Source organism: Canis lupus, chromosome 5 (assembly GCF_011100685.1).
Source record: "Canis lupus familiaris isolate Mischka breed German Shepherd chromosome 5, alternate assembly UU_Cfam_GSD_1.0, whole genome shotgun sequence".
NCBI lineage: Eukaryota > Metazoa > Chordata > Mammalia > Carnivora > Canidae > Canis > Canis lupus.
In genome coordinates, this window is record NC_049226.1 from 66,016,525 (window position 1) to 66,029,300 (window position 12,776).

Sequence of the window (12,776 nt, forward strand, 5' to 3'; positions counted from 1 at the left end):
TCCCTCCCTGTGCGAAGCTTACACACTCGCAGAACCTTCTGTGATGGTGGACAAGTTCTATCTCTGCACCATCCATTAAGTCCCACATTGCTATCGAGCACATGAAATACAGCTAGTGAGATGGAAACACTGAATATCTACATTGTGTTTCACCATGATTCAAATTTAAATTCAAAAGGCCACATGTGGCCAGCAGCCACTGTATTGGGTAGGGTTGGTACAGGTGAGGAACCCCAGCACTGATTTAAGGAGAAAGGTGGCACAGCAGTCTCTTACTGGCTGCTACAGACATGATCATCCCTCTGCCTGGCTCTGGTTGTACACCTACAGCCTCTGCACACCTCGCGAGAGCAGAGGCGCACACAGAGGCACAAAAGTGAGCCTCAGGCAAAGACCTCACTCCAGACCCACCCCACCATCCAGGAGATACTCTTAGGTCACCAGCAGACACCAGGAGGCACCCGACCTGACAGTATTGGGGTGCAAACAGCAAACCCCCCCCCCGCCAGGGGCGGTGTTTGTTGGAATATGGAACCCACACACTGACAGGGCGGGCAGGAACGGGAAAACTTCTGGTGGCCGAGGGTGCTGGACAGGTCAGGGGTAGTGGTCACGGCCGGGAGGCTCAGTTTGGCGGCCCGGCTGGAAGAGAAAGAGAGCAAAGCACGCGCGCGTGTGTGCGGCGCTCTCCACGGTGCTGAAGAGACCAGCCGCTCCTCTGTCCTAAAGGAAGACACAGTGGGTCCTGTGGGTCTGAGGGAACCCCTGGTCGGATGCACAGAGCAACACCAGGACCCCAGGTTAGCACTCACTCCACCCACCATGTGCCTTGCACGAGTCGGGAGACTGTAAATTGGGGGAGTGGCTGATCTAAGAGGGGGCGACCACGGTGGGAAATCCAAAGAAACATCACCCCCTCTAGATCCCACAAATCCACATATCCTGTTGTCCTCGAAGGATGCTGAGCATTAGATACACAGCTGTCAGCTCAGAGTCGACAACCACTTATCCAGAGTTGTGCTGGGGGAAAGCGAGGAGGAAAAGGAGCCCCAGGAGCCACCACCACTCTCTGTCTTCCCAGCCATGCCCCCTCCAGCCCACAGTCCTCCTCCCTCGGTCAGCTGTGCTGTCACCATCAACCAGGGCTCCTCGCTACCTCAGCGGCCAGGGAGCGGCTATTTCCGGAGGGTGCTGACCCTCATCTCCTCACCCGCGTGTGGTAAGGTGCCTGATCTGAAGCACCCACATCGCTCCAGGGCTGCGCTGGGTGAGGGGAGCGTGCAGAAACACTTCCTCCTCAGCTATTATTGGCAACAAAGAACTAGTTATTTGCTTTTTCTTTCTCCCTTCATCTCCCGGAGCCTTTTCCCTCACCAAAGTGGCTGAACCAGAATCTCTGAGGAGATGCTTATCTTCAGGAGCTGCTTTTGTTTCCGAAATGAATTCCAATTGGCCTACGTTGTCTGTCCGTCCGTCCATGTCCATGGACCTGCTTCCTCCCTAACCTGGGCATGTGGATTTTTTTTTAAGTTTGCTTTCACATATTCATGGCCTAGTATAAAAAATATGCCCCATGGTCATTTATTTTGTTTGGATGAGGGCTTCTTCCCCTTTAAAAGGGGCATTAACTACATAAACATGTGCTTAAAGTGGAAACAGAGCTCCATCTGACCCTCCTAGGAGGCTGGCACTCACCCTTCACAGGGACACCTGCTTCTCAGGAGCAGGAGTTGGGAGGGATCTGGAGGGTACACGTGGCTGTGTTTTGGGGGACGAGGTGGAAACATCTCTGGGTGACAGGTGTATTGTGTGTGTGTGCGCGCGCACAGGCGCAGAGGGACTAGAATTTAGACTGTGGGCGTGTGTGATTTGTGTGGGCCGAGGGATCTGGGCCAGTGAACGGAATCTGCATTTGAGGGGGGAGGCCTGGTGTGTGAGATGACTCACATCTTTCAGGCTGTGGGAGGGTTTATTTGTGGGGGTAACTTTGGTCCGAGGGGTCCTGTGTACACGGCACCAGGAGGAAATATTTACCTTTGCGGAGTCCAGCAAGTGGAGAAGGGGCCATGCAGTGCCAGCAGGGCTGGAGGGAGCAGCTGGGTGTGCACCTGTGCCTTTGCCTACAACTCCGGGCTGCCGCGCCCCAAGAAGAAGCGGGGTGCGGAGGAAGAGGAAGGAACGAGGAGGTCGTTTTGCACAAGGGAGTTTAGAGAATGTGTTCCACACAAAAGCACAGGCTCTGGAATCACCGTCCTGAGCGCGAATCCTGGTGCTGCCCGGCACCCGCCAGTCAGGTCTTCTGCCCTCTGTGAGCCTCCGCTTCCCAATGTGGGAAAATGGGAGAAATAAGAAAACTAACCCCACAGAGGTACAGGGAATTAAGTGCTAGAATCCATGCAAACATGTGCCCCATGCCTGACACATAGTACCTGTTTAATAAGTGTTTGATATTGCCATTTATCATCATTATCACCATGATCACACCTGGCTATTGGCTCCAGTAATGATCATTGTAAGTGGCATTCACTGCATGTGTACCGTGAGAGCAGAATAGTGGTAAGTAATGATGAAAGCTTACTAGGATCCTAGCACAGCCGTGCACGCACCTCAATCAATCCCCACCTACTTTACAGATGTTATCAGCCCTTCGTACAGATGAAGAGATAGAGGCTCAGAGAAGTTCAAGAACTTGCCCAAGGTCACAAAGCCTAAGGGTTGCAACTCCAAAGCACATGCTCCTGCGGGCCCGGCCCCTGCAGTCTCCCCATCTCCAAGGTGTCCCCCCAACAGATGGACCCTGGAAGTCACTGGGCTCACTTGGGCAGAAAGCGTGCGCCTTGCACTCGGTGGGGAGGATGAACCCAGAGGAGGAGGAGTTGGCAGAGGCGGCCCCAGTTGAAATGGAGTCCATACCAATTCCAGCCAAATGTAGAATACATTTGCCGTTTCTGCATTATTCATGAAAATCCCCGTTTCCCAAAGTCAGCACTGCGAGCTGGGCTGATGCCTGCCCAATCTCCCCACCCCTTGTGCAAGGGAAAAGTCAGACCGGAGTCAGGACCATGAACTCCCTGAGGGCTCTGCTTGCCCTCCCCAAAGCATGAGCCGCCACACCCACCAGCTGAGCGGGGACACACGGGACATCCAGACTCACAGCTGCAACACCCCGCTTTGGTTCTGCTTGCCTAATGGGCTGCTGCAGGGCACACATTCTCAACAGTCACTTCCTTCCTGAGGATAAGCACGGACCATGTCGCAGAAAGGTGGCCCCAGATGTCCAGCCTGATTATCCCAGGCCGGAAGGGTCAATTCAATTTTCCATCATGCCATGTTACCAACCGACAGGGAGCAGTCAGCTCCCGCACCCAGTGCCTGTTAAGCCTACCCTGGTTGGCCTACAGGTGGTGTGATGCGGGGGGGGGGGGGGGGGGGGGGGGGGGGGGGGGGGGGCTCCGCTCTGGACAAATCCAAGTTCCAACCATGACTCTGCCACCGTGGGTGGGGGGCTCTGGCCTGTCCCACGGGCTCCTGGGTCTCTCCGGCCTCATCTGTAAACTGGACATGGTCCCCCTCTCTCCACCATGGGAGGGCCCAAGCAGGGCAATGTAGAAGGAGGTGCTTTGGGGAGCAGAAGGCTATGTAGCTGCTTGGATGGGGGATAGGGACCCAAGAACATCAATCCACAGAAGGAAGCATTTCTCACATCAACATATCAGACCCTAAACTCATGGCCAGCCACAGAATCAGGTCTCTTCCCTCCATTAGCACAAAGGAATTCCTACCCTTCCCTCTAAAATGGAAGCTCTCTGAGGACAACAACTTTTGTCTGTTTTGCTCACTGCTGGTTTCCCAGAACCCAGAGCACCTGCTCATAGCAGGCACTCAGTATCTGTTGAACAAAGGAGAGATTTCTGCAGGCCACCCAAGGTGTCCGGGAAGGTGGACAGCCTGGAGGGCTAGACTTCACTCTTAGATATTCTGGGGACTTCCACAGGGACAGGGGCCTGCCTCCTTTCTCCCCGGGCTCCCACATGAGACCGCGAAGCTGCTCTCCTGGCTCAGGCACAGCTGGCAGCACCTCTGGAAGCACAGATCCGCAGAGCAGCACAGCCAGAGCCCCCAGGGTGACAACTACCCTTGGGCTCCCGAGGAGCCCAGCTGGGAGCGCCAGGCTGCTGAGTCGCCCACCTCAGCCACCCACATCTGCTGCCCGAGCCTCGCTGTGTGCGCGCGCACACACGCACCGCCTAAAACCCAGAGAGTCTGCTCAGTTGAGCCCCTGCGCGCCAGGGTCAGGGATGCTCTCCAACCTGCTCCATGAAAACAACAACAGCACAGAAGAGGCCGCCTGGGACAGGGCCGGGCACGGCGTTGACAGGCAGGAGCATTATATAATTAACTGCCCCCCACGCCTTCTCTCCTTTGAGTAATAATGAACCTGCCTCTCAGTTGCATAAGCCAAAATAATAATTACTCTCCAGCCCTCCATCAGTCCTGGATGTGGCCGGGGAGCAGGTGTTTAGTGCCTGCTTCATGAGACGTGGAGGCAGCAAGCAGGCAAGGAGAAGACCACACGTACGTTCATGATCTCCATGCCCAGCAGAAGCACACAAGTCATTGCTGTGCCCCATGCTTTTCCCAGGCATCCATGCCTGACAAATTACCAAGAGGAAGTCACAGAGCCACTTCTGAGGATAAGCTCCCAGATGGGGGGCCGGGGGCATCTAGAGAGCAGGCTTGTTTGGGGTCTGGCTTCCAGGAACAGTAAATGCTCCATGCCTCTCCGATGCACGGAGAAGTGGACACTGGAGTGTCCAGGACAAGCGGGCAGCTGCAAAGCTGGCCAAGGCTCCCTGCACAGAAACCATCTTGCAGCCAGGGCAGGCAAGCAGGCAGGCTCAGCCCTGAATGTGGTGGCATGCTAGAATGAAGGCACAGAGCATTCCCTAAACTACCGGTGAAAATGATTCAGCCACTGGAAGGCAAGATTCCTGGGCTCTCGCTAAACAGATGGGCCTCCTCCTCCCTCCCTCTAGCAGCCTCTCTGGCTGCGCTAGCCCGCGTCCAACCACCTAGAAGTTTATTGCCGTGTTGTGTTGCTTTGGGTTTGTGTTCCTCTCCCAATCACTCCCTTTCCATTGGCTTGGGTTGATCAGGACTAAGGGAGGCCCTTCGGCACCGCAGGAAAACAAGCAGAGCTGGGGCCTGACTTCTGGAGGCCCAGCACCAAGGGAGCTCTGCCAACACGGGCCGGGGGGGGGGCCTCTCCCAGCTCCCCTCCACCCTTGGTGGGTCCCAGATGAGGCCCTGGGCCCAGGGCCTGGGGCCCAGCCTGGCCTTTCCAGCAGGTCTCTGGCCTGTGCTTGGATGATGCACTGACACTGCTCAGCCCCACGGCTCTGGGCCTGGCTCTGCTCCTGGAAAGCCCCCAACAATCGTCAGCTGGCACAGGGGTGCTGTCCCCCACCAGGCAGTGGGGCAACCTGTAGCCAGGGCAGCTATGGCCTCCAGGGAGCCCCAGGAAATGCCCCAGGTGCACACGGACGGCCCCACTGGAGGGAGAAGCTCAACTTCCCCAGAGGTAAACAGAAGAGGCAGAGGAGAAGGTCCCTCCTCCGCCCAGCCCCCTGCCCTGCCCTGCCCTGCCCTGCCCTGCCCTGCCCTGCCCGGGGGCCGCCGCCAGCGGCACCTACCTCCGTCAGAGTATGTCTCCGTGCCGTAGCCGTCCTGCAGCCCGTTGCTCCAGGTGCCTTCGTACTTGGCCCCGTTGCCCGTGCACTCCCGCACCCCGTAGCGCCCCTTAAATCCGTGCGTCCACTCGCCCTTGTACACCCACTTCCCCTTGCTCTCCAGGCCGATGCCGTGGCGCTTGCCCTGCGCCCAAGTGCCCTGGTACGTGTTGCCGCTGGGCCAGGTGTAGACGCCCAGCACCTCGAAGCCGTGGCTCCACGAGCCGGTGTATTCGCCTTGGCCCTTGGGACCGGTGCAGACGCCATGGCCGTGCGCCTTGCCGTCCTCCCAGCCTCCACAGTAGGACCCTCCATCGTCAAAATTAAACCTACCCCCACTGGACATGCATGTAACTCGGTTTGCAAATCCCGCAAACGGTGAAAAAAAAAAAAAAAAAAACCAAGGCGATCAACAAACCGGATTCTTGGTTGGCTGGCTGGCTGGTTTTGTTTTGCCTTTTTTTTTTTTTTTTTTTTTTTTTTTTTTTTTTTTTTTAAGGAAGAATGGAGAAAGCAAACACCACAGCGAGCAGATCCCGGGCGGCGGGCGGCCGCGGCGCCGGCTTCGGCGGAATTTAAGTCAATTGGGGGCGATTCTTCCTTTTCGAGCTGCGCCGCGGAGCCTGACCAGCGTCTCGCGCTCCCGCTGGAGACAGGACCGGAGGGGAGGAGGGAGGGGGAGGGGAGGGGAGGGGGAGGGAGGGGGCAGGAGCAGGAGCGTCTGGTGCAAACGGCTCCACCTCAGCGGCAAGTGCCCCTCGGAGGCGAGCCCGCCGGGCTGGCCGCGCAGGCCGGGGCGGGGACGGCGGGCGGCTCAGGCCCGGGGCGCAGCCCCCCACCTGCGGCTGCCGCGCTGCGGGCGCCCGAGGGCGCGGCGGGGCCCGCGGGCGGCGGCGGCACGGCGGCGCGCGGGCGGCTGCACCATATTGGGGGCCGCGGACCGGGCCGGGCGGCGGCGAGCAGCAATGCGGCGGGGCGGGCGCGGGGCGGGCGGCGGCGGCGGCGGCGGCGGCGTGCGCTCCGGCCGGCTCGCGCGCTCGGGGAGGCGCGGCGCGCGCCCGCACCCACCCGCGCCCACCGCCCCCCGGCCTGCTCGCCCGCACCCACCCCGCCCACCCGCGCCCCGGCCTGCGCGCCCGCACCACACCGCGCCCACCCGCGCCCCGGCCGCGCGCCGCACCCACCGCGCCACCCGCCCCGGCCTGCGCGCCCGCACCCACCCGCCACCCGCCCCGGCCTGCGCGCCCACCCCCCCCCCCGCCGCCCGGCCTGCGCGCCCGCACCACCCCGCCCCCCCGCCCCCGGCCTGCGCGCCCGCGCCCCTCGCACCCCCCCCCCCGCGCCCCCGGCCTGCGCGCCTGCACCCCCCGCCCGCGCCCCCGGCCTGCGCGCCCGCGCCCCCCGCACCCGCCCGCGCCCCCCACCCCCGATCCGCTCCCTTCCGGCGCCCGCGTGCCTTCTCCCGGCCCCCGGCCTCGCGCGGCCCCCTGCGCGCCCCCGAGCCGACCCTCCGCTCACGCGCCTCCCTTCCCGCCCCCGGCTCAGCCCCTCGCCCGCCCGCGCGACTCCCACGCGCGCGCCCCCGCGCCGGCTCCCCGCCCCACCCGCCCCTCCCGGCCCCGCGCGCGCCCGAACCAGCCCCCGGGCCCCGCTGCCCCTCCCCGCGCAGAGCGCAGAGCGCAGGGCGCAGGGCGGAGGGCGGAGGGTGGAGGGCGCGGGGCGCGGGCTGGGACCCCGGGCGCCCGCACCCCCGCACCCCCACGCGGCGCTCCCGCCCGCCCGGCTTTTCCTCTGCCGCGGCTGGCCTGGAAATAGGGGTCCAGACGGGTCGCCCCCGCCCCCCTTTCCCGGGACTCAGATTTAAAGGGACAGGAACTGCGTAACGGGAAGGCGCCCAGCACCCAGGGCGCCCTCCTCCCCTCCCGGGAGCCGCGGGGTGAAGCCTGGCGGAGCAGGCCCCGGGTGTTCTGGGGCGCCCCTCGTGTTCGCTCCCTCCCACCCTGCGCCTCGCCTCTGGCGCCCAGCACCTGTCCCTGGCCTGCCTGGAGAGGCTCTTGGCAGACCACAGGTGGTTTTTCCCTAGGACAAATAATCCATCCTTCTTCCTTACGGGGCCGTTTGAGGTCTACGTGGGGGAGGAAGGGGGGCAATCACCTCAGAAAACATGCATCACCGTCAATTGACAAAGTCCGGCCACACACACCTGCTTTGGAGTAAAGATACCCAAATGCTGTCCCTACCTGCGCCCTGACCAACAGGTAGCCCCCAAGTCCGAGAGCGGTTGCACTTTGGGGGAGCAAAGTGGGATCGTCACAGGGCGTTACTGGGTCTTTCTCCATACATACTCCCCCACCCCCACCCCCAAGTGATGGTGTCTGATTCCTGGATCCGAGTATCCTGGGACCAATTTAAAATGCATTTCCTGGACCATAAATCCGCAGGCAGGAGCCCGGTTCTCAGGTCTCCCGGAACGGAACGTGCGCGGCAAATGGCAGCAGACAAGTGCTGCTGGGGGAGGGAGGAGATAGCGCAGGGTCCGGCTAATTGCAGTGCCGCTGGAGAGAGACTCCGCCTGCAGGGAGACAGGAATTGCAAGCCAGGCAGTAGAGCCCGAGACTTAGCCCAAGGAAGAGGCTGATCTGAAGTCTCCCAATCAACCAGGGGCCCAGCTCACACCTCGTCCTGCCCTCCTTGTTCCCATATTTGGCTAAACCAGCCCGTCCAGGACTCTCAGAGTTCAAGCTCAACTTTCCATCTTGCCCTCGGCCAAAGCCCCCTGCCTGAAGCTCCACCAGCCTGGAGAGGAGTCACCACCTTGTCCACTCTGCAAGTGGAGGTCCATTTAGGGAGTTTTCCACTTTGCTTTGTGATTTGCGGTAACAATGATTCAATGCGCCTTCTGGTTGGTGTCTGCCTCCCTAAGCGACCTGGAAGGTTTCTCTAAATGCCTAGGGGTAGAATTGTTGGGCCAAGCACATCTTGGACTTAATAGAGGTTGGAGCAGTTTCCTTCCCTCCCTGCAGTGCCCCGAGTTTCTGGCTCTCCGCGTGCCCTGGCCACCCCTTGGTATTATGAGACTTCCTATTCTGTTTCCATTTATTTTCTTCTGTTAATCCTTTAAAAAAAAGAAAAAGATTTTATTTATTTATTTATTCATGAGAGACAGAGAGAGAGAGAGAGAGAGAGACAGGCAGAGGGAGAAGCAAGCTCCATGCAAGGAACCCGATGTGGGACTCAAACCCAGGACTCCAGGATAATGCCCTGGGCCAAAGGCAGGCTCTAAACCTCTGAGCCACCCAGGGATCCCCTCTTCTGTTAATCCTAAATAGATAGGAAATAGTGTCTCAGGGACTGTTTGGTGTTAATGAAAAATTACATATTGTGAATGTGTAGACCAAAGGGCTGCAGATGCTCCTCACAAACAAAATTCAGGTTCCAATCCTGCCTCTGGAGCTGGCCAGCTGTGGGGTTTGGGCAGACACTTACCACCTTTGTGCTCAGTTTTCTCATCTGTGAAATGAGCATCTACTAGCTGCTATAAGATTACTGTGAGGATTCAAGGAGCTGACACCGGGGGCATGGTAAGCACTGAAGAAGGGGAAGTGGCGCTGTCATCAGGAGTCCAGACCCTCAGCGGAGGTCATGGATTCCTACATGGGACACCCGCCCATTCCCCCCAAGCCTCATTGAAGTAAAATTGCCATTGCCTTGTACACTCTGCACTTCCTTTCTTCCATTTTATTTCCAACCCAGTTTTTGCTGATTCAGCAGCCCTTCCTCACACCAGTGGTGGATCACAATTGAGGTCTTGTTGGAACATGAGGACTTGAGGCTTCAAGCAGTCTCTGGTCAGCACCCTCTACCTCTGGCTAATGCATACCCTTCCCCTGGCAGTTCCAACAGACCCGTCCTCTGACCGCTCTAAGCCGAACCTGCCTCCTCTCCCACGCATGGTCACATTAGCTTCAGCACTGACAGGCTTTATTCTCCGAAATGCAGGTATTAGAGGCATTCATTTTGTGCCATTTGGAAATCATTTTCCCATGAAGTATGGCTGGTGGTATTGATTTCATTTTGGAGGAAACTCTCTAAGGCTATAAACACAGTACAACCCAGCAATTTCAAAACAAAAACCAGAAGAAAAAAACAAAAAGCCATGGGGATGCCTGGGTGGCTCACTGGTTGAGTGTCATGCTCAGGGCATGATCCTGGGGTCCTGGGATCAAGTCCACCATCAGGCTCCCCACAGGGAGCCTGCCTTCTCCCTCTGCCTATGTCTCTGCCTCTCTGTCTCTCATGAATAAATAAAATAAAAATCTTTTTAAAAAACTTATTTAAAAAAAAGCCATAGCACCATTCAGAATTTCATGGCTCTGTGCCTCAGGCTCTGGATGAGGACCTTGCCATAGTGACCTCACAGATACTCCTCAGGTGACCTGCACTTACATACTCACCTTTCTTAAGAACCGACTTGGAGACTGCCTCCAAAAAGTGGCCGGAGGAAGGGAACAGAATGACAGGACTGCTGCCCAAGTCGACTGCTCATCCACCCTGGAAGCTCTCTGGCCTCCAGATGTGAGCACTGCCTCTCCCTTGCCTTCTATCTCTCCCCATGGCCCAGAAGTTTTCCGGTTTCAGACCCAGAAAGGCTCCTGGGTTCCCTAGATAAAGGACACCGCCCCTTTACATCTCCACAGAAGCCTGTTTACTTCCTTCAGACAACTGAGCAGCAGCTCACAGGTACTTGCTCATCTTCTTGTCATGTCTGCATTTACCCGAACACTGGATTGTCCCATTCTGTGTGCTCTCCTGCAACAGGACACCGACAATCCTATTGCTGCTGAGTGTAGCCCAAGTGATACAACGTGGCTTTGAAGGTCAGGTGAATGGCAACAGAGTCTCTGCTCCTACTCTCAGATGCTGTGCTTAGAATCCAGTCACCATGCTATGGGGAAGCCCAAGCAGCCCGTGAAGATGCACACAGAGAGAGAAAAACAGAGCTTCCAGCCCACATCAGCAGCTGGACCCCCAGCCCACAGCCAGAACTGCTGACAGTTGCATGAGTGTACCATTTCCAAAGCAGATCCTCCAGCTCCCGGCGGGTCACCCTGGCTATTGCCACATGGAGCAGAGCCCCCACCCATGGAGCTTTCCTCACTGTGCCTTGTCATGATTTCAATTTTTAAAAATTGAGGTATAATGCCATACAACACCATATTAGTTTCAGGTGTACAACATAATGATTTAATATGCATTGCAAAATAGTCAACACCATAAGTCTAGGTAACACCCATCACCACACATAGTGACACAATTTTTTTCTTTTTTAAATGTTTATTTATTTATTCATTCATTCATTCATTCATGAGAAACACAGAGAGAGATAGAGAGGGGGACAGAGACATAGGCAGAGGGAGAAGCAGGCTCCATGCAGGGAGCCCAATGTGGGACTCGATGCTGGGTCTCCAGGATCACGCCCTGGGCTGAAGACAGTGCTAAACCGCTGAGCCACTTGGGCTGCCCGACACAATTTTTTTCTTATGAGAACTTTTCAGATCTACTCTGTTGGCAACTTTCAAATATGCACTACAGTATTATTAACTATGGTCACCATGCTGTTCGTTAGATCTCTGTGACCTATTTGTCTTATAATGGGAAGTTTGTACCTTTCAACTTCCTTCACCCATTCAGCCCACTTCCTACTTTGCACCTCTGTCAACCACCAGTCGGTTCTCTGTATCTATGAGCTTAGTTTGTTTTGTTTTGTCTTTTTTGATTCCACATATAAGTGAGATTATATGGTATTTATCTTTCTCCAACTGACTTATTTCACTTAGCATAATGCCCTCATGGTCCAGCCATGTTGTTGCAAATGGAAAGATTTCCTTCTTTTGTTATGGCTTAATAATATTCCATTATATGTATATACACCACATTTTCTTTACCCATTTATCCATCAGTGGACACTTGTTTCCATCTTAATTTCAATTTCTGAACAAAATAAATACTGCTGTTATGTTAAGCCAGGCAGAGGTCGGGTAAATTATAGGTCAGGGGCCAAATGTTTGTTTATAGAGACAAAGTTTGATTGGAACACAACCATACCCGTTCATGTGCACACAGCTACAGACGAATGATTCCACACTACAGCGGCAAAGTTGCATTTCGACAGAAAACACATGGCCCATAAAGCCTAAACCACTCACCATCTTGTCCTTTATAGAAAAAATGTGCGAAGTCTTGTGTCTTAGTCTACTCAGGCTACCATAGACTGAGTGGCTTAAATAATGGAAATTTATTTCTCACAGTATGGGAGGTTGGAAATTGAGCTCAGCATGCCAGCAGGGTCAGTTTCTGGGGAGAGCCATGTTCTGGGCTTGCAGATGGCCACCTTCTCACTGTGTCCTCACGTGGTAGGGAGGGAGAGAATGGGAAAACTGTTGACTTTTCTTACAAGGACACTCATCCAGTGGGATCAGGGTCCCACCCCTATGACCTCATTTAACCTTAATTACTTCCTTACTCCAAATACAGCCACACTAGTGGTTAGGGTTTCAATATATGAAATGAAGGACATGAACATTCAGTCCATGACACCCTGATTTAAGCCATTAAGTTTTGGGGTGGTTTGTTTGTAGAGCATTAGCAACCAGAACAGACCATATGCTTCCTGCAGATGGCTCTATGCCCCTTTATTCTCTTCTATAGAATGTCACCAATACTAATTCCTACTTTGTAGGGCTGGGGCAAAAAGGACAAGACTCAATTCAGGTGGGTAAGGTGTTTGGGGGTCCCCAGTGCCTCAATGGTCCCCAATAACTCATGGCTCTAATTCTAATTCTATTTAGTTCCCAAAAGTGGTAAAGTCAATTTGCAAACTACTCTCCCCAGCAGAAGGTGAACATTCCAGTTGCTTCATTTCCTCACCAACATTTCATTTCATAATATCAGCGTTTTATTTAAAGATATTTGTTTATTCATGAGAGAGAGAGAGAGACAGAGAGACAGAGAGACAGAGACACAGGCAGAGGGAGAAGCAGTCTTCCT

At 56.0% G+C, this 12,776-nt stretch overlaps 1 protein-coding gene across 1 annotated transcript in view; it reads right to left on the minus strand.

The window, feature by feature from the left end:
• JPH3 (junctophilin 3) overlaps positions 1–6,411 on the minus strand; it is an 87,420-nt gene extending 81,009 nt beyond the window's left edge. The window contains exon 1 of the mRNA XM_038538094.1: positions 5,694–6,411. Coding sequence (XP_038394022.1) covers positions 5,694–6,075 — 382 coding nt within the window. The 5' untranslated portion in view covers positions 6,076–6,411. The remainder of the gene's footprint in view (positions 1–5,693) is intronic.
• Positions 6,412–12,776: the final 6,365 nt, after the last annotated feature.